The 22,015-nt window shown below is 43.3% G+C and overlaps 1 protein-coding gene across 3 annotated transcripts in view; it reads left to right on the forward strand.

Moving 5' to 3' along the window:
- The window catches only part of FREM1 (FRAS1 related extracellular matrix 1), a 103,598-nt gene that overhangs the window by 72,538 nt on the left and 9,045 nt on the right, over window positions 1–22,015 (forward strand). For all 3 annotated transcript variants that reach the window (XM_045022325.1, XM_045022326.1, XM_045022327.1), the window contains 9 exons: window positions 83–227; window positions 5,014–5,143; window positions 6,970–7,042; window positions 11,652–11,801; window positions 13,922–14,157; window positions 15,133–15,180; window positions 15,446–15,625; window positions 16,222–16,350; window positions 19,924–20,039. In XM_045022325.1, coding sequence (XP_044878260.1) covers window positions 83–227; window positions 5,014–5,143; window positions 6,970–7,042; window positions 11,652–11,801; window positions 13,922–14,157; window positions 15,133–15,180; window positions 15,446–15,625; window positions 16,222–16,350; window positions 19,924–20,039 — 1,207 coding nt within the window. The remainder of the gene's footprint in view (window positions 1–82; window positions 228–5,013; window positions 5,144–6,969; window positions 7,043–11,651; window positions 11,802–13,921; window positions 14,158–15,132; window positions 15,181–15,445; window positions 15,626–16,221; window positions 16,351–19,923; window positions 20,040–22,015) is intronic.

The raw sequence follows: 22,015 nt of genomic DNA on the forward strand, positions 1-22,015 counted from the left end.
TAATCAATTCAAACCATGTGGCTTTTGCTAACTCTTGTTTAACTGGATTTTGATTTATCTTAATGTTTCCCCTCTTTCCCAGGTGGATTTATCCAGGAAGGATTCAGCCAAAAGGATTTAAATGGCAAAATCATACTTTATGCCATCAATCCATCCTGGGAGGTGCATTCAGACAGCTTAGAGTTTCAAGTCACAGATCCAACCGGAAACTCTGCTGCCCCCCAAACGTAACTTAGATTTTCTATTCTAAGCAATTCAATACATTGTGCATGACTTGTGCATTGCGACCACTTTCTGCCTTAAGTCAAATCAGCCATTGGTGGGTTTGACGCTGAGGAAAAAAAATGCATATAAAGTTTCACAGGTTCATATTGCAGCATTTTTTTCAGGAAACTCTGAGAAAAAGAGTAAAAAGATATTCCTTATGAATGACTGTAAAAGAACAGGAGTACTTGTGGCATCTCAGAGACTAACAAATGTATTTGAGCATAAGCTTTTGTGGGCTACAGCCCACTTCATCGGATGCATAGAATGGAGCATATAGTATGTTCCATTCTATGCATCCAATGAAGTGAGCTGTCTGTAGCCCATGAAAGCTTATTCTCAAATAAATTTGTTAGTCTCTAAGGTGCCACAAGTACTCCTGTTCTTTTTGTGGATACAGACTAACATGGCTGCTACTCTAAAACCTGTAAAAGAATGTGGAAGCTGTTGTCATGGGGTAATAGGGGAAGGTCCTTTCATGAATTGAGAACTGGTTAAAAGACAGGAAACAAAGAGTAGGAATAAATGGTAAATTCTCAGAATGGAGAGGGGTAACAACTGGTGTCACCCAAGGGTCAGTCCTAGGACCAATCCTATTCAACTTATTCATAAATGATCTGGAGAAAGGGGTAAACAGTGAGGTGGCAAAGTTTGCAGATGACACTAAACTGCTCAAGATAATTAAGACCAAAGCAGACTGTGAAGAACTTCAAAAAGATCTCACAAAACTAAGTGATTGGGCAACAAAATGGCAAATGAAATTTAATGTGGATAAATGTAAAGTAATGCACATCGGAAGAAATAACCCCAACTATACATACAATATGATGGGGGCTAATTTAGCTACAACTAATCAGGAAAAAGATCTTGGAGTCATCATGGATAGTTCTCTGAAGACGTCCACGCAGTGTGCAGCGGCAGTCAAAAAAGCAAACAGGATGTTAGGAATCATTAAAAAGGGAATAGAAAATAAGACAGAGAGTATCTTATTGCCCTTGTATAAATCCATGGTACGTCCACATCTTGAATACTGCATACAGATGTGGCCTCCTTATCTCAAAAAAGATATACTGGCATTAGGAAAGGTTCAGAGAAGGGCAACTAAAATGATTAAGGGTTTGGAACGGGTCCCATCTGAGGAGAGATTAAAGAGGCGAGGACTTTTCAGCTTGGAAAAGAGGAGACTAAGGGGGAATATGATAGAGGTCTATAAAATCATGAGTGATGTAGAGAATGTAAATAAGGAAAAGTTATTTACTTGTTCCCATAATACAAGAACTAGGGGCCACCAAATGAAATTAATGGGCAGCAGGTTTAAAACAAATAAAAGGAAGTTCTTCTTCACGCAGCGCACAGTCAACTTGTGGAACTCCTTGCCTGAGGAGGTTGTGAAGGCTAGGACTATAACAGGGTTTAAAAGAGAACTGGATAACCTCCATGAATTTAAGTCCATTAATGAATATTAGTCAGGATGGGTAAGGAAGGGTGTCCCTAGCCTCTGTTTGTCAGAGGGTGCAGATGGATGGCAGGAGAGAGATCACTTGATCATTGCCTGTTGGGTTCACTCGCTCTGGGGCACCTGGCATTTGGCTACTGTCGGTAGACAGATACTGGGCTAGATGGACCTTTGGTCTGACCCAGTACGGCCATTCTTATGTTCTTATGTCCTTTTAGATTGAAGAAATACAAAGGAACAGATTTCAGTTAAATGCCACATTTCTCACAGTACATGACCATGCGCGTGCACGCACACACTTATTCTCCCCTTTACATTGCCCTTTCAGAGAGGTATAAAGGGACCTTAATGTAAATGAGAATGAGGCCCATAAACTTAGAGTTCAAATACTGCCTTGGACCAGGTTGTCAGCTTCACATACATGCTTTTGCAGCTGGAGGTCACTCTAGGCCTTTGCTGAGAGCAATGGCCTTTCCAAAGCAACAAATAGAAAACATCAAGTAATAAAAACTCTATGGGCTATATTTTTCTTGGGTAGATTGAGGGGAGAAAATACAGGGACCCTCTTCTTCCCAACATTTTAACAGGCACCCACTGAAGTTTCACCTTAGCCTGTGATAAACCCATGAATCCAGTGTGTGTGTGTAATGTTTTCATCGCTTCTCGGCTCTATGAGCTAAGAGGTGAAAACATTATCTAAAAGTTGATATGATACTGGGGAATCAGTTCATTTGTTTCCCTCATTTCAGCTAAAATGTTCTCTTATAACAATAACTAATGAAGGAGACAGTATCACTTTGGAAGTAAACTAAGCTAACCCGAATCAAGACCACTTTAATTCGGAATGAGAATGTCCATACAGGGGTTTAATGCAATTTAACTTATTTAGTTTACATTCACACTTTTAGTTAATTCAGCAAATAAGCAAAATTCTATGTGGCTAGAAATGTTTCTATTTTATTTCTGAAAATTCAACCGAGTGTTCAGCCAACTTGTTTAATTTGAAGTGAGCAAGAAAGATGGCCAGGACTATCCTACATGTGCTACACTTGGTGTCTACAAACCAGACCCCGTGGAATTAAAAAAGAAGGGAAAAGAGAGGTGGTTGATTTCACAAGAACTATCTGAACACTGCTTCACCATGGAGTACTGAGAAAAGGCATCGATAGTTGGGGTTGAAGTTAATGCAGTACCAGACTATGTCAATAGATGTCTCTATAGTCAACCTCATATGAGTATGGCTAACCTAGGCACTTTGTTATAGCACTATACATGCTCAAAGATGAATAATCATTGTACACATTTTTTTCACTATGTATATAGAGGCCACTTACCACCATTTTGATGCAGCCAACTCTGGGGTGGAACCTGGGAACTATTGTATGTCAGTACCAATGCAACACATCTTTTTAGGAAGGAAGCTGAAGAATAACAGCTTCTCAGATTGAAAATTCAGGGGGAATTTTAGAGAGGTAGAATGTATAGTAATTAACTGGACTGCAGTTTGGCTGGGATACAGGGTGTTAGTTTTTTAATGAAAAACTCCAAATTTAACATTGCATTCAAATGGTGGAGTTGGGTTTATTTGAATGTGTAACACTCAAAAAACTGTGGTGACTTGAAAGTGCATATCATTTCAATAAAAGCACAAACGTTTATTTGCATGATGCTGAATTACTACAGGATCAGACTTTGAACATTTTCTGAAATGTGGATAGGCTGAGGGTGACTACTCTTATTCCTAGTGCTATACAGTGTGCTTTACAATATGTGAAAAATTAAAGGTCCCTGCCATGTGACTCTTAGCGTGTAACTTGGGCCTTCTCTACATTGGGGGAGTTTCCTGGCATAGTTTCCAGAATAGCAATATCTATTCTGCTATATTTGGTCTGGTATAATTTAGCTATTCCAAAATAACTCCCCTGTACAGACAGTGAGTTCTGAAATAAAAGTGATTTTATTCAGGATTAATTTGGTGAATAAAATCATCTTTACGTTGAAACTGAGTGTTCTCATGGGGGAGTTATTCCAGAATAGCTATATTGGAATAGTATTTGTGCTATGGCTATGCCAGACAGTTTCCTCATGTAGAAAAGCCCTGAGACAAGGACAATACTCAGGAAATCACATCAGATGCACTAAGGTGTAAAGACATTGCCAAAGAGGAGCTCAGTGCAGGAATGATGGATGATTGACATTGGGGTTTCAAAGCACTCACCAATGCATCCTCGGGGTCCCAGTGCTCCACAGAAATATGCAAAGGCCTCATTGCTCTTCTTCAAGGCATACATTTATTATATCAATTTTTATCCTTTAAGCCTCTGACGTGAAACCATTTCCAGCAGCCCCCACACTAACATTACACCTGGTATTATAGACAGTCCATACATTAGAGACTTTACAAATTGGTTCAGAAGGGGTTTGTTTTCCCATTAGTGCCCAAGGCGCTCTCTCTCTCTGTGTGTGTGTGTGTGTGTGTGTGTGTGTGTAACATCCAATAGCACTAGAGATGGTCATCCAAAAGTTTGGAAGCTTTTTAGATAATGATTCATAAGTGGCATACCTGAGGCATTCTCTCATTTCATCTCTGACTCTTCACTCACCCGCTTCTTTAAGCTCAACCCTTCAAGAGGGCTCATCCCATGTTTTTCTCCACAACCATTCCCAGCTTGTGACTTTACAATAAGTCAAGCCCAATTCCCTCCTAAGATATTCTGTGGGGCATTTTAGACAAGATTTGAATTCAGCAATTTGTGGGGGCTGGTTGGAAAGGCCTGTGGGACGAGTGGGGCATGCTGAGTGGGTAAGGGGGCTGGATCCAGGCAGAGCTGTAAGAAGGAAGAGGTGATGATGCAGGGAGAATACTGGAGAGTCACAGTAAAAGAAAATTAAATGGAGGGAAAAAACAATTGCCTTATCTGAAATCAAGCAGGAGAGAGAGTCTGGCTTAGCCAAACAGCTCTTAGGATCAGATCTTGGTCCCATTGAAGTTTATGATGAAACTTCTACTGACTTCAATGGCCCTGAGAAGATGTTCACATTTGGTTCAGTGGGTAGGTGAAGACTCAGTTGGAATTCTTAATTTATTTAACTGTTTCTCCTATCTTTAATTAACACAATCTCACAAACAAATCTACTGATTTGAAAACAGAAACTCTGTGTGTGTATTCACTGAATCAACAATCAAGAGAGAAATGTCACCTGTACCAAAGCCATAGTCAGCAGTCAGCAGGAGGGATCCCTGTGGACTGCAAAAGAGTTTTTCACACAGATTTTCTTTTCCCCCCCTACAGTCTGGAACTGAGGTGGTCTCAAATTGAAATGCAACAGGCTGAGTACACGGTGTGTGAGAATGTGGGAATGTTGTCTTTGAAAATCACCAGATCGGGGCACTCCATAGACTCTGCCTTTATTGCAGTGAAGGTGAGGTTAAAAAATAAAGTTTGGGTTGGAAGTGAATAATGGTCTGAGGCAGTTGTTTTCCTTCTTATAAATACATGAGCTGTTTGATTGGGTTGGTACGCAAGTAATTGTGCACTATATCAGCAAAAAGGCCATATGGTTCAAGTTGTGTTTGTCAAGACCCTGTTCTTGCTAGTAGAGTGCTAATACAGTTTCTCTGGCTAGGATAGCATGTTTTTGTTCAGCAGCTTATAACACAGCTAGATCAGGAGTTGTAGACTGATGGCAGTAAATAGCTCTAACTGAAAACATAGAGTCTGATCCCATCCTCGCTGAGGTCAGTGGAAGTTTTGCCATTGATTTCAGTGGGGGCAATTTTGGATCCAAAATGGTGTATCTCAGGCTGTTTTTCCCTTTATCATGCATAGGATTGTTTACACCAGTGATTCTCAACCTATTTATCATTTTGGGCCGCACATGCAGCCCACAAGGTGTTACCTGGGCCGCAGGTTGAGAACCAGTGTCCCCCGCCTAACACCCCCCCAGACCCATATGCTCTTGGGCTGCAGCTGTGCACTAACTGGGCCGTATGTGGCCCACAGGTTGAGAACTGCTGGTTTACACTCTAAGGGTCATATTCTGGTTGGTACTGAGCATATGGCACTTGTAGGCCAGATAAATCAAGCCCAGAAGTAAGAGTATAGGATGGAAATTGGCCTCCCAAATTCTGTCTCTTCTGAAAAGTCATGGAGAGCCATGATTCCCCATGCTTCTGCGTGTATATGTACATGCCCACCCTGACGAGGCAATGGTGCCCATGGATAGCCCTGCACACAAACTATTTCTACTCTCAGTAGAAATGGGAGCACAAGGCCCTGATGTGAAGGGCTGGATGCTGGCACACAGTAATGCTGATGTTGTAATGTAACAATGCACTGTTTGGGTATATCCACACCTTAGCCTGTGCTCCTACCCGTATTTTTGCCACACACCCCCTACCATCCACATGAACAACCCTCAAGCATGTGCTTATTTGCACTTTGAACCCATGCTTGCTTGCAGAGCCAGGGGTGTGGTTTAAAGCCCAAGCAGTGTTTTATCTTGGGCTGGAACCCACCAACTTTGCAGAGTGGATACGAGTGGCGGTAAGATCTCTCAACATCTGATAATCCTCAAATGCCCTTCCCACAATTCTCTCAAGGGACAGACAAAGACAATTCTCCTGCAATTGACCCAATTGACCGGGAGAGAATCCCAGTGCATATCAGTGCACAGAACTATGGGATATACTCCCCCCCCACACACACACAGATGAGTGCAGAAACAGTGAGGACACAGTAATGCAGGAAGGCTGTGAGGATGCTTTTACTCTGACTAGGCTAACCCCAGTTCCAATCACCCAGGCCAACTGCACAGTGTACACTTTCAGAGAGCTATTATATCTGCCTCTAGGTGCCACCTATAACTATGGCCCCAGATTTTGCTGAATAAAAATGCTAAATGATGCTATTTATGTAGTGATTTGAAAAGTGAAAGGACAAGATGCACAATAAGCTTTTATATTATGACTTTTAACCCAAAGGCGAGGTTGGAATTGGTTTTTTTTTTCTCCTGTTTAAACTGGCAAGATTTATTTTTCTTCCTATTTCTTTTCTCACTCAAGTGTCACAGTGTACTGTACAATCCTGTGTGTGCTTTTGAGACCTCATAGATAGAGTATAGTGATGAATATCCATAGAAGGTTGCAGCATTCACTAGAATGCGTTGGTCTGGTTAAATAGGCTAAAAAGATTCGGAAAGATCGAGCTTCTCCATTGTATGGTACTTTCTGTTTAATTTCTTCTTAGGTTAATGAAGTGACTGCTACACTGGGAAAGGATTTTACTGTGACTCCCTCTAAGCTCATTCAGTTTGATCCAGGTACGTGGTGGTATATCAGTTTTAATTTTACACTGAATTAATTAATTGTGAAAGGTACTATATTGGAGAGCAAAGTCTTTTAACGCAACGGTTCTCAACTTTTTCTTTTCTGAGGCTCCCTCAACAAGCTATAAAAACTCCATGGCCCACCTGTGCCACAACTGTTTTTCTGCATATAGAAGCTTGGGCCAGCGTTAGGAGGTAGCAAGCAGGGCACCACGAAGCTAAGTTTCTCAGGCTTTGGCTTCAGCCCTGAGTGGTGGGCTTCGGGATCCTGGGCTCAGCCCCAGGCGGTGGGGCTTCAGATTTCTGTCCTGGGCTTGAGCAAGTCTAATGTCAGCCCTGTTTGGCGGACCCCCTGAAACCTGCTCGCGGCCCCTCAGGGGGCCCCGGACTCCTGGTTGAGAACCACTGTTTTAACTCATCAGTTGAAAAAGTAAAGCAGGGTCATTGGAGTGCAATCTTCCCCACCCTAAACGCAAACTACTCAATGGACTGCTCAGTCTCCATCTCCTATCATTTCTTGGCCTCTCTACTGAGACCACCAACAAATGTGGCAATTACTGCCAAGCATAATGGAAGCTTTGTTGAGGGCTTTCACATTTTTATCATTTGTGTCTGAATACTAAATTGAGTGGGGGGACTCCCTACAATTGCTTCTAATGTAGCTCCTTAGAAGAGAACTCCAAATGGCAGACACAATATTTATTTTCTGAAGTGAGATGATGTAATTTTCACTATGCTCTTTTTAACAAGATAGGTGCTTATCTGCTATCCTTTGCAGAAGTACAGGATGGTAGTTTAATGAATAACAGAAATGGAAGAAGTGCTGCTATATGACTACTATCATCTACACATTTTTGACTTGGCATTTGAATTTTGTGTTGCACTTCACACAGCTTCCCTGTGGCGTACTTTCCTACCGAGATGATAAATGTCCTGAACTTTCACCACGATTGGAAATTAACTTCTCACCGTAGATCCAAACACAAAGTGTATCTTCTTGACTTTATCAAGTTGCTCATTTAGCTGGGGAGACTATGTAGATTTGGTTTCATATGGTACTGCATTATTGCTGAGAGAACATTGTATAAAATTATATGCAGTGATTTATTCCCCATAAAAGTATAGTTAATAACAAATTAAGATTTCAGATGAGGCTAAACCAAAATCCCAGATATGAACATGTCTGAAGTTTGGGTCCAGATCCAGATTTGAATTTTGCAGCTTGGGGCCCATCTCTAGTTAAGCCAGGATCTGAGCTAACAGTACAGTAGTGAATGTAATGGAGTCATATATAGTAGAATGGTAAAAGCTACACTTCAGTGCCAATTCAGGTATGAAGCATGGCTAACTGGATAGTGAAAAGGATGGGCTTGTGGTTAAGAAACTAGAATGCGTTTCAGGACATCTGGATTCAGTTCCTGGCTTTCCCACAGAATTCTTGTGTGACCAGAATCTTTATCAGATAGGTTGAGATTCTCATCCTTGCTCTGACTCTTTTATGCCAGGTAAAATGGCCATAGCAGTGTAAAGGAGCTCCTAAAAGCCCTGGATCCAGGTTGGGGAGGATTCCCCTGACAAGGAACTGCAGAAGGCAGCCATAAGGTCCCCCTAGCAAACCCTAATGTAGGAATTCCAGGCAGTGGGGCGGCCCGTAGGGCGGCCCAGAGAAGCTGCTGTAATTTAGATAGGCGCCAAAGCTGTGAAGCAGCCCCAGATCGGGAGGGTGCAAAGAGGCTTAAAGTCACCCTAGACCACCTTTGCCTGGGCTTAGTTCAGTGCTGTGCCTCTAAAAACAGAGCTTTGGAGCAGAGCCCGGAGCTGGAGTGCGGAGCAGCTCTGGAGCAGTGGAGCTGCAGGTGTTTGCCTGGAACTGGAGCGGAGCCGAAGCACAGCTCCAAAGCCCCTTTAAAAATCTGGTTTTTCACATACAAAGAAGAACTAGGCAAGAGAACCCATTTGCTTTCAAAATTACCTCCTTTGCAGATGCAGGCCCAAATTGTCAGCACTAACTGTGCCTGTGCATATTTTTTAGACATAATCTAGGACTTGACTTTTGGAAATGTGGCCCACAGAGTTCAGACAGCAGCTTGAAATGCCCATGGAGATTATGCCAGTGGTGCCAGGAGTAAGATTTCAATTACAAAACATCACCATAGTTATAAAAGAAATGAGAAATATCATCTGTGGCAATCTCAAACAAACAGCACTTGTTTCATGGGGAAAATAGTCCAAGCACTTATCTGCATCTGGAAAAACAGAAGATAAGGGGGAGGTGATAAGCGAATTCCAACCCAGCCATGTGGAGTCTGTAGTGGGGAATCTCTCAGTTGGAATCTCAGCTTTTGTTGTGAAAAAAGGCAATGCAAGCAGTGTTTTGGCTACCAAGATGCCATAGGACTGCAGTATTTGCCTGGCTATCACATAGGAAAATTTGTGACAGTTAAAAGACTAATCATAAAATTAAAAATAGCTGGAAATGTTTCAGCTTTGGCATAATGGGGAAGCACAAGTAACTTCTGGTCTTTTTTTAGAGACAGATTAGGGAGGCGCGACGGCCATAAAGCAGTAAACACAATAGGTGGGAGAATTTGTTCATTTTCCTAGCACACCTCTGAAATCACTGATTCTTCCCAATGGCTGACAGGAGTATTCAGCACAGAGGCAGGAAGAGGCGGATGGAATAGCAGAAACAGAGTCGGAGCAGATAAAAAATTGCATTAAGGGCACTCCCTCTGTGGCAGTTTTGGCAGAAGAGTGGATGTCTTCTACTTTGGATAACAGTGCAGAACCAAAGACCTCGTCGTTAGACTTTTTATTTTAAATTAAAAGATGCAATACAGGATGTTGAGACTGGTGTAAAAAAACAAACAAGCACCCTAAATGCTTTGGGTCCTAATCACCTAGGAGACCACCTCTCCCTCACCAAATGCCTAAGATCAGTTGATGCACTCAAGCTACCATTCGTTAGATTAAAACATCTAGAGGTTGTGGGCAGAGTATTTTCAATGCAGGGCCCTTAACTGGGATATGCTCCCCTCCATTGTCCAGCTACTCTGGGAAACAGATGCTCTGAACTTGGGGCAGGGAAGTGTACATTGATTCACCCTGAGGTAGGGCAGGTCACTTTACTGTTGTTGTCCTCCTCTGGGGTTCCTACCAGAGGTGGAGGCTCCTTTAGTTTGAGTGGTATTCCATAAGAGGTCTGCAGGTGGAGGCAGGCTATGGGATATGCTGATTTAGCATATCCTACCCCTCTTTTCCAGCCAGCACCCCTCACTTGTTGTACTGCATGAACTCCCTACATATGCTTTTCATGCTGGCTTATTCCCCTTCCCACTGGCAGATTATCCTCCTTGAAGGTCCTTTGTCTAGGTTTACACTGGCAGAAGCCCCAAATCTGTTGATGTTCAGGGCATTGTGTAAAGTCATTTATTTTCTCAGGCTTCATCTTGAGAGGATGCTGGTGTTTGGGTTTATTTTTAATTTGTGGGGAGAGGTCTAATTAGTTAACATTGGTGAACTAATTTGATGTGTATTTTAAAAACATGCTCACAGACCACTGTGATGAACTCATTAAATAAAAATAATAAATTACAAATTAAAGTTAATGGTGGCATAGGAGCCAATCCAAGCTGATTGAAGTCAATGGGAGTCTTTACATTGATTTCAGTGTGCATTGGATGAGAGCCAATAATCTCAGATTGGAGATGCAACTGAACGGTAACTAAGAAATGGAAACCAAAACAAATGGGAGGCCAACAGAGGCAGCATAAAAATTAATATTGTATATATGAATCTTACTCCATGCATATGGAACATCCATCTTAACTGTGTGAGTCAGTTTTGTACACAAAAATAGTACTAATCCAAGAGGCTTATATAACAATAATGCCCGATCTGGGTCTGACCAATTGAAATTCAATTTTTCTGAATGGAATTGTTTAAAAGAAGATCTTTGCATTCAGCCTTTTGTTATGTGTGTGTGTATATATATATATATATAATATATAATATATAATATGACACACTGCCATTTAACATATGATTATTTATTGGTCTTTCAACTAATAACCAGAATAACCCTTTACATTAGAACTAAAATCTGTTCTCATTTCCACTGGTGTAAATCTGAAATAACTCAATTAAAGCCAGTGAATTACTCTAAATTTGTAACGGAGAACAGAATCTGGCTTTTGAAGTATAGTACTAAAAGTCAGTGTCATTTTTGATTGGTTATGCAAATATTTTAAATAATTGTAGCATCTCTAGAATTAAGATTCTGAGATAAAAAGAATACATCACATTTATCTTTAAAATTGCAACTGAACCCCTAAATCTGTGTATTGTAGCCATCGTTTCCCAAGTCTAAGGCAGCTTTTTATTACAGTGTATGCACATGAACTGAATCATCATTGTCCAGGAACAAATTTGGTCTCTTAGTGTTATTTGGGAGAACAGCAGGAGTCCAGTCAGTTGGTATGAGCACAATAGCATACACAAGCTATTCTATTCTAGCTGTAGACATGTTAATTAATATTTTTTTTGACACCCAGATTGATTGAAATAGCAATTAAAGAGTAATTAAAATGTTTACTTCTGGTAGGAATGTCAACTAAGACGTGGAATGTAGCAATTACCTATGACGGATTAGAGGAAGATGATGAGGTCTTTGAAGTAGTTCTGAACTCCCCTGTGAATGCAATTCTTGGCACCAGGACAAAAGCTGTAGTGAAAATTCTGGACTCAAAAGGAGGTATTCTCTTTTGATCATCATCTTTAAAATCTGGAGCAATCTTGGCTGAGTAGCTACTTACTTTCAACAACACTTACCTTCAAATCAAAATGCTTAATTAAAAAAAAAAAAGAAAACAGGATTGACAGTTGCAGACCCGTTTATTCTCTCACATAACTGTATTCTTCCTCTTAGGAAACACAGCATGAAGAAAGCAACAAGTACAAAAGAAAAAAACCTTTGCTAAGAACAAGCGTGTTAGATTTCAGCATTCTTCATTATTTTTAAAGGAATTTATTTAGAAGGTCCATTAAAATATTTTTCTGGTGATTGTATAATAGTTGTTGCACTCCTTTGGGAAAGATGTCAGAAAAAAATCTAACAACTGAACCCAGCCCTTAAAATAAATTCTGTAGTATCCTACTGGTTTGATCAGTTGTTCTACAATACTGTAGTATTTTTCAGTGATTAAGTGTGGAGTGTTTTAATGTGGAAACAGCTGAGGAAAATACAAATAATGATCTAGACAGCTAAATTCTTTGAAGATTGAAAAATATTCTTCTCTCTAGCTGCCTAGCAGAACAGCATTACTCATCAATTATGAAAATGAATTTCGGTTAGTTTTGCAAAGGTCATTTTTAAAGGTCCAGGGTCTGATTTTCTGTTTAGTAACTAGGGTGACCAGATGTCCCAATATTAGGGGCTTTGTCTTATATAGGCAATTATGCCCTTTCCTTCCCCCACCACCCGCACACAGAAATAAGCATCCCAATTTTTCACACTTGCTATCTGGTCACCCTACTGGTAACATTGATGTAAATCCAAATTACTCAACTGAAGTCAGAGATTCATCAGTGTAAAACTGGTTTGAGAGGAAAATAAGACCATGTCAAAACATGAAAAGGAAGGCACCTGGGACCAACTGGCTGCTGCTGGTTCATTGATAGGAAAGATACCTGGGCTTTATAAGGAAGAGAAAACTGGACAGGAGAGGGAGAGATCTTTGTGTGAGAAATAGTCAAACAGCTGGGGATTGCAGCTGGAGACACACTTCAAAGCTCTCCCAGCGCTGTCCGTACTTCACCTCCCTGTGGGGAATAACGTACAGCGCTGGGAGCCGCGCTCCCAGCGCTGGGGCTTTGACCACACTGGTGCTTTGCAGCGCCGCAATTTGCAGCGCTGGAGAGGGTGTGTTTTCACATCCTGCTGCAGCGCTGCAAATTTGTAAGTGTAGCCAAGCCAACTGGGGAGCTGTTTGAGGTGGTGCTGAGCTCCTGATAGGACTCCTGAGGGAAGGAGCTGGGGAAGCCTTCTGAAGGTGTGGCCTGAGGATTCACAAAGCACAGGTCCAAGAAGAGGAGCTCAGTAATTCAGAGGACTCCAAAGGGAAAAGTTATAAGCAGCAGCTAGGGAGGGCTGAGGAGTTGTGTTACCTGGGGAAGTTGAAGAGGAGAGGAACTGTGACAGGGAATAGATAGGTCTCATAAAGGAGGGGTGGTGCCCAGTGGAACACCTGAGATACTACATTTGGAGCTTCAAAATAGACAAACCTTCAGGAAAGCAGGGTTTGTACCCCTATGTGAGACTGGGACAAAGGAGACTATGTCTGAGCATATGGTAGGGGCGCTGGTGTGTGTGATGGCCTTGTTGGACTTATTGATTATCTCCTGGGTGAAGGGAAACTGAGGCCAGCTGCTGCAGAACCATGTGAGGGTCAGAAGAGGGTGCTACAGCATGTGTGTGCTCATTTACAGGGCAGCAAAATTTTGTTTGGGATGAGAGAAAATCATTAGGGCCTAAATATTACCAAAATTGTTCATTATACCTGAAAATCTATGGACCAAATGTGTACCTTCAACAGGTACCACTTTTGCATTTGATTTTCAGGAAGTTGATTTTATTTACTTGTGCTAAAGTATTTATACTTTTATGACTCACAGACAATACTATCTACGAATGCTCTTTTCCTCTACGTAAACAAATGGGAGAAATGAGGACTAGTGAATAAATAGCAAATCGGCAACATCAGATGAAAAATCATCCAACTTTTAATGACAAGCTGTTTCAGTGCCCTAGTCAATGTGACCAGCTATCTGTTCATGTAAAATGAACTGACCATCTGCCATCTTGTATGCTTTCAGGTCAATGCAGCTCTTTCCATTCCTCTGGCCAAAACAAGCACAACTTATGGGGGACAGGCGCATTGCTTCCAGTTTCCTCAGGCTCCTCATCACCCTCCAACCCTGGCACTGTTCACTTGGAAGGAATCCCGCTGTCCTCTTCCAAAGAGATGGTGCAGAGAGGGGATGTGTTACAGGAATTCAACTTGGTGAATCTCTCAAGGATGAGGCTTAGAGCCGTCAGAAATGGCAAAATAGTAAGGCAGATCTATTATATGGTGATGAGATGATAATATAGATTTAAAGTAGTGATCTTACCTGAATTTACTGTAACTAGAAAATCTCTGTGCATTCAGTGGATCCAGACTTAAGAGCTTTTAAAGAATATACTGTATCTTCTGAAAGCCTTGACACTGAGGATCTGTCTAAGTGTGAAAGACAGATGGAGTTAAGGAAACAAACAAACCAAAATAAGATTCCGATGGGAGTAGATTCTCAGCTGGGGTAAATCAGCAGAGCTCTATTGAAATTAATGGAACTAGGTCAATTTACAGGAGCTAAGCACCTCATCCTGAAGGTACTAGAAAATAAACAAGGAAATAAAATTTATCTAAATTGGAAAAAACTGTGGAGACACCTCATTAGGCAGATTTCATGTACACTAATTTGATTGGGACATGACTGTGATCTTTAACTGGTTATGTAAATGGACCTTGAGCACACCTTTGTGTGTCAGGCCTGGTCTACCAGTAAAATGTAGGTTGACACAGCTATGGCACTTGGGGGTGTGAAAGATCCACACCCCTTAGCACTGTAGCTGTGCCAATGTAGCTCTCAGTGTAGACACAGCTTGGTGGGTGGAAGAATGTTTCCATTGACCTAGCTAATGTTTCTCAGGGAGATGGACTTCTACGTGACAGAAAAACCTTTTCCATTGATGTAGGCTGCCTACACTATGCGGTTATGCCGGCATAGCTACAGTGCCATAACTATGCTATTGTAGTCCCTGTAACGTAGAACATGGTCTCAGTTTTAATTGCCCACTTTCAGATGTCGTCCGCCTCCATTGTAGGGGAAAAAAATTAAAACCAAGAATAAAATGTGTAGCGTTTGTTAACCTAGATTATCCACCACCAGCCACCCCATGAGACATTCATGAAAAGCTTCAGATAGCTACCTGTTTCTATATTGTGTAGATACGCCAAACTCATTTCACTGTCTGGCCTTTTCAGGTTGCTCCTTCATCTGTGTTAAGAAATGGAACCAATGTGGCTTTTAAAGTAAGAATATTATGGTGTGGCTTCTTCTATGATTCTTTCCTTATTGTGTCTTACCTTAGCTGCATGTATAACTACTTTAATAATTTGATTAGTTAATACCGACTGCACTTTCTCATTCTCTTTGTCTTTTTCTTTGGGGGTCTCCTTCCCTTAACAATAACTTGTGTTTCAAAATTCCTTTCCATTTTTGTGAGGAGAATTTTGAAGTGGCGTATGAATGATAATCCTCTCTCTTTTTTTTTTTTTGGTTACTTTAAAAATCAAGTATCATGGATTGGTCTCTCTCAGAGTAGAGGCTGACACCTCATCAGCTAATGCAAACAAGGCTAACAAGTCAATAATTAACCAAGGGCAGACAAAGATAAATGTGATCTCCTCCAGGAAGACAGAAGTCCCCCAAGCTGATAAGGCAGAGTTGATGTCTGAATCACACTCTAGCCAACAGGTATGAAAACCTTTTGTTTCATATGAGTTTTCACCATCAATTTTAACTTAAGTTGTTATCTAAGTTGATTTAACACCTCTGAGATCTCCAGTCCAACCCCTCCCCCACCTCTAATATTTAGCCAATACATGGATAAATTAACAACTCAACCCATTTAGCTTTTGCATGTCACCATAGGCACCGACTCTATGGGTGCTCTGGGGCTGGAGCACCCAGAGAAAAAAAATAGCAGTCCTGTGGATCAGCGCCTCCTGTCCTCCAGCGGGCCCGCCGATCAGTTCCTCCCACTCCCTCCCAGTGCCTCCCGCCCGCCATGGATCAGCTGTTCAGCAGTGTGCAGGAGGTGCAGTGGGGGAGGGGGAAGAGGTGGGGCAGGAAGAGGCGGGAGTGAGGACTTGGAGGAAGGGGTAGAGTGGGAGCAGGATCTGGGGGGGGAGCAGGATCTGGGGGAGAGCAGGGGTTGAGAACCCCCCCCCCCAGGATCTGAGTAAGTCAGCGCCTATGCACGTCACAATCTCTTGAAGTAAAAACTGACTGTTTATTCTGTTCCATAAAACCATTTTGCTTCAATGTGCAAATGTTATTCCCTTTTTCAGGACCTGGTCCTCTCCTTTCCAAAGAGCTGCACACCTGATTTAGAAGGGCTCTTGCATTTTGAAGAAAGTACCCAAAACTTATTTCAGTGTGATGGAATTTCGTGGAAGTTATGGACTTCAAAAAGCAAGGTAACTATCGTCTGCCCTTTGCGTGCATTTAATTTTAAGCTTCTCCAATGTTAAATTGTACAGTCCTTTCCACAAGGGATTTTAGTTTACTGTAATAGAGATTTTGTGTTTTGGTTGATACATTCAGGCTACATTTTGGATGAGTAAAAGGGAACATTTCTTTGTAATATGTTTTTAAATAAAAGCACTTCAAGAAGGCTTAACAAAAACCTGTCAAAATACTGTTTCTTGATATGATGTTCTTAAGCATCTTCAGGTGCAGTCTCATCAGTGTTGCGTCATCATTAAGTCTCAGGAACATGTGCCTATCAGATGCATGCAACCCCAACAGACACACTTGTAGACATGTTGGTATGAAATGAATATCTGAGATGAAGCATAGGGGCCTGATTCACTGGTATGGTAGGGATGCTTTGCTCTGCTCTGGTGGTGCAAAGCAGTCCTACACCTGGGCTTCCCCTACATAGGAGGGTCTTTGAGTGGTGTATCACTGCAACAGTGGCTTCCCATACCACTCTTTTCCTGGCTACTAATGGATGCAGTATGGCTAGGGATCCATGCACCCAGCTGATCTCCAGCTGACATTGGCAGCCAGCATACAGTAGCCAGGCTGCTCTAAATTATATTGCAGACCAGTCTGGCATTCTGATGCCCTAGGTTCAGTGAAGCATCAAGGTGGCTTAGGGCTTGTGTAGATGAACAGTTAGCATGCTGCAAGCTGGAATGTAAAACTATCATGCACTAGGGAGCTGTGCGCTAACTGGCGTCATGGACCCTGCTACCACGCACTAAGAGTTCCGTAGTGTGCTTTGACCTACTTCCATTTCAAAGCAGGGTAGGTTGATGTGCACGACAAAACTCCCAGTGCATAGTAGCAGGATCCACGTGGACATTAAGAGCTTGTCTAAACTGGCAAGTTTCTGCACAGTAAAGCAGCTTTTTGCGCTCAAACTACAGATGTATACATGCTGCCAAGCCACTTTGTGCGCAGAAACTCCTCAGTTGCAGTGCTGCAAAAAAACGACCTTGACAAGAGTCATAAAGCTATTTGCGCAGAGGCTCCAGCACCCTAATGCCAGTGTAGACACTTGATTGCTTTCTGCGCTGTAATTGGCCTCTGCAGCTGTCCCATAATGCCTCAAGTGGCTGCTCTGCTCATTGTTTTGAACTCGGCTGCCCTGGAGACATGCACCCCTCCCCTTTCAAAGCTCCGTTTCTAACAGCCATTGCATGCTGTGCTGATCTGCTCTGGACACAAAGCAAACCATTAATGTGGAATGCTCCTGCTGTTGAACACAGAGGTGTGTGTGTGTGTGTGTTCACTCTCCCCCCTCCACTTCAGTTGAAAAGCAGCTGGCAGTGTAGAATGATGCCCATGGAACAATGGGATTGGGAAACCTGCATCATGTGACACTGTGCCTGCCCCATGAGGCATTGCAAACCCCCTCCCAAAGCACCCTGCACCCAGTTGCACAGTGGTATAGCTACCACAATGCACTGCTCTCTTTGCCGTTGCAAGAGCTGCTAATGTGGATGCGCTCCATCGTCACAAGGAGCACAGTGTGGACACGCAACAGCGGTTTAATTCCAGCGTTTTAATAAAAGTGGTATAACTTGTGGCGCAGAAACGTGCCAGTGTAGACATACCCTTAGTGTGCAACATGCTAGTGTGCTGTAGCCAGGGCTGTCCTCCCTATGGGGGCGCAAGGCCTGGGGTGGAAGTGACAAATCCATCACTTCTGTGACTGACCACTCTGGGCAGGGGAGGGGAGGCAGGGCCTCCCCAAACAGCCAAGCATGGCCCCGCGCACACTCCGCGCCCAGGGCCCCACTTCGGTAGTGCCGCTGGGCTCTAGGGAGCTGGGGCCATGCCACTTGCCTTCCTGGGATTGAGGAGGCTGAAGCAGCGCCACTGCATGCTCTCCCTTCTGGTGGAAGGGGCGGGCTGGGGGCTGGCCTCCCTCAGCCAGCGGTTCAAGCGCTGCCCATGCGTGCCGCCCAATTGTGCTGGCCCGCATCGGGGGCCCCCCAAAGCACGGGGTCCAGAGCACTAGCCCTGATTCGCCGGACCCTAGGCACGGCTCTGGTTGTAGCATCACACCCTAGTCTGCTACGTACTAACTGTTCATCTAGACAAACCCTTAAAGCCATCTTTGTACACATCTCCTTAGATGTACACTGAGCACTTCTCAGACACACCGGAGAATCAGAACCTAAATCTCTGAGGAAACTGGATAGCCCCAATGGTCACTCTTCACTGGCCTGTGTGAAATGGCAACTAATTCTATCTTGTATCAGTCATACAGTCTGAATTAGATTGTAAACTCCTTGGGACAAAGAGTGTTTCTTAATCTCTTTGGGTTTGTCTACACTGCAATTAAACACCTGTGTCTGGCCTGTGCCAGCTGACTCAGGCTCACAGGGCTTGGGCTATGGGGATGTTTAATTGTAGCGTAGATGTTGGGGCTCAGGCTGGAGCCTGAGCTTGGGGACCCTGCAACTATAGGATTCATCCAAAATATAGCCTGAATGTACGAACAAACACACAACCTCTATTACAAAAAACTAAAATCCCTTGTGGGAAGGACTGTGTAGTCCTGTGGGCCTGAGTCAGTTGGCATGGGTCAGCTGCTGGTGCTCAATTGCAGTGTAGGCAGACCCTAATGTACAGTGCCTAGCACAGTGGAGCTCCTGGCTACTGCTCTAATACATACATAGTCAGAGAAGAACAACAAGAATTATGGAAGGCATGGAACGTATGCCTTACTGTAAGAGACTTCAGGGGCTCAACCTATTCAGCATATTGAAGGGAAGGTTGGGAGCTGACGTGCTCCTGGGCTGCAAACACCATACAGGGAATCAATATCAGAGAGCTCTTTAATTTAACAGACAGAGACGTAAAGTCAAGTGGCTGGAAGTTGAAGTTAGACTATTTCAAACTGTGAATAAGGTCTAAATTTTATTAGTGAGGGTAATTAACCACTGGAACAGCTTACCAAGGGCTGTGGTGGATTCTTAGTCACCTGAAGTCTTTAAATCAACATTGAATGTCTGTCTAAAATATCTGTGCAAGTTCAACCACGAGTTTTTGGGCTTCATACAGGAATTACTGGGTGAGATGCTATGGCCTGTTGTGCAGAAGGTCTGCCCTGATGCACCGCAGACACCCCGAGCCCTGGCACGCCCCACGGGGCTAAAGCCCTGAGCCCTGGCGCACTGCAGAAGCCTCATGCCCCGGCGTGCCCCCTGGGGCTGAAGCTCCAAGCCCCAGCGCACCCCAGAACGCTGAATGGGGAGGCCTAGGGAGCTCTGGGTAACATTCTGTGAGAATTTAAGCCCTAAGCATAGTGTAACTGCTTTGATCTTGTGCATGCCTACTCCATTTGATGAATGTTGCACGCAGTCTATCTTTTGAAGTTACTGATGTTGAATCTAAAAAAACACCTTCGGTTTTATTAATATAAACAAATGTTTGTGTTTGTTTTGATCCTGAAGAGGCATGTTAAAGCAGCACTTTAGAAGGCTGATGCTATTAACAAGTCACTCTGAGCATGAGCAATCTCTTTATTTCAGGATGTTAGCATGAAAAAATGCCCATCTGGATGGAGCCATCATGGCGGCAGCTGCTATTTCCTGATCACAGACCAGAAAGTCACTTGGAATACAGCTGCTCGGGCTTGCCGGGAACAGTAAGTCTTTTTCAGATTAATCGTTTTGTTTGGTAGTTGGGTGTTGATCCTGCACTGAGCTGCTTCCTATGCTCAGTTGATTCTGTTAACCCCCATTCCATTGATGCTGCACAGCTGAGGGTTCTGGCCCAGATCAAGAATTAATTTAAAAATAAAAGCCTAAGAAAGGTTAATCTCAAAATGTTTGTGTTGAATGCTTACCCCCGACCCTTTCTTCATGATTTCCATTCCTGCAATGCTTTGTTTGCAGTGGTGACACTCCCCCTCACAGCATCACTGAATGGGGAGTTGAGGAGAATGAAGACTCAATTTCTCACATTTCTCTCTCCAGCTTGTGATCCACGACTTTCCTGCTTACAGTGTTGCCAGTTGTTACAATTTTATTGTCTCACAATATTTTTTTTTTTTGCTTAAAGCACTCGTTCTTGGAGTCATGTGAAGACATGGGAATTTTGGCTTGCATTTAAACACAAAATTTCTAACCCTCCAACTTGCTGAGAAAAGTTTGAGCCTATAAAGTTCTCATTCTTCAAGACTAGAAGGCAAATAAAGGACCCAATGTTAAATGGCTTAAAAGGCATGAAATTTCTAAACAATCTTGTGATTTTCTTTTTCTTTTTTTGGTGTGTGGGGGGCTGACTCATGATATTTGAAAGATTGGGGTTGGCAATGCTTACAGCAAAGACTCAGCATAACTCTGGAGAGGCGAGTTTGTTCATTCTCTACCATACAGTGGAATCTGGGAGAGCAGTGATGTTCTGATCAACTTTATAGTGCTGGAGCCTAGCAAAGCATATGCATGGTGGGTGCATTTCTTCCTTCTTTTCTATTCTCTTCACCTACTGTGTCTGCATCTTTCTATCCTGTAAGCATCACAACATGCTTAGACAGGGTGAGACCACATTTTTCACCCTTACTTTAAGGAGGTCTTAACTCAGTTAAACATCTAAAAATTGTATTTCTGGGCACGGTCAGAGACTTAAGTTACTTATGCATCCAAGGGACATTAATTGGGCTCACAATTTTGTGAGTAAAAAAAACAGAGGTCAACTGAAACAGAAGAGGAGAAGAAGGAGTAAAGGAAGGGACCAGGGAGTTAGGGAAGTAGACAGGTGTGGGGTCATTCCCCAAGAGCCCAAGTTGGGGTTTCTCCAGGATCCTTTTCTGTCCATAGCAGTCCTCTGAGTGCGGATTCCAACTTGGATAAGAAGCTTTGGGGCATGGATAATGGTGGCAGAATTGTGCAGTCAGTTGTGACGAGGTGAAAATACAGGACAGCAGAGCTGGCATGGGATGGAGCAGGGCAGACGGCTACAACTGGCTGACCAGAGGCGGGAGGTATGGAGAATGACTGGAGTGAGGGATAGTTAGGACCAGGCTCACCCCAGGAGAGGTGGCTGGGGAGGAACTAGCTTAGGGGTTGGTTGTGTCTCAGGTGAGGGTACATCCCTGGCATTGGGACCCCTGACTCACAGTCCCTGGTCTGGGCTTTCCTCGGAAAGGCAGGGAGCAGGCATAGAGACCTCCCAGCACGAGGGCTGGCACAGCGGGAGGGGTATGGGGACAGAACTTGGGAAGCACTGCCTGCCTCTAGGGACTTATTTCTCCTGGAGCCCCTGACACACTCTGCAGCTGAGCAGAACAGGGGCTAGAACTTGTCTCTGTGCCCATCTCCTTCTGCTCCTTTCCCCACACTTGGGTCTGGGGCTGTGCAAGTATTGCTCCTCCTGGGACTGCTGCACTGGGGCTGAAATGGCAGCAGCCAGAGGGTTCCAGAAGAACTCTTCTTAGGGCTCCTAGGGAATGACCCACCCCACTCCCATTTGCTTCTCCAGCTCTGTGGCCCCTTCCTTTATTCCTTCTCTTCTATGCTCTGCTCCCACCCTGCTTCATTCATATTACTGGAGCTACCTCCTTCATGCTCAGGGTCTAATTGATTGGCATATTGGGGGTTAGGAAGGGATTTTCCCGTGGGT

This window comes from Mauremys mutica, chromosome 6, assembly GCF_020497125.1.
Source record: "Mauremys mutica isolate MM-2020 ecotype Southern chromosome 6, ASM2049712v1, whole genome shotgun sequence".
Classification (NCBI taxonomy): Eukaryota; Metazoa; Chordata; order Testudines; family Geoemydidae; genus Mauremys; species Mauremys mutica.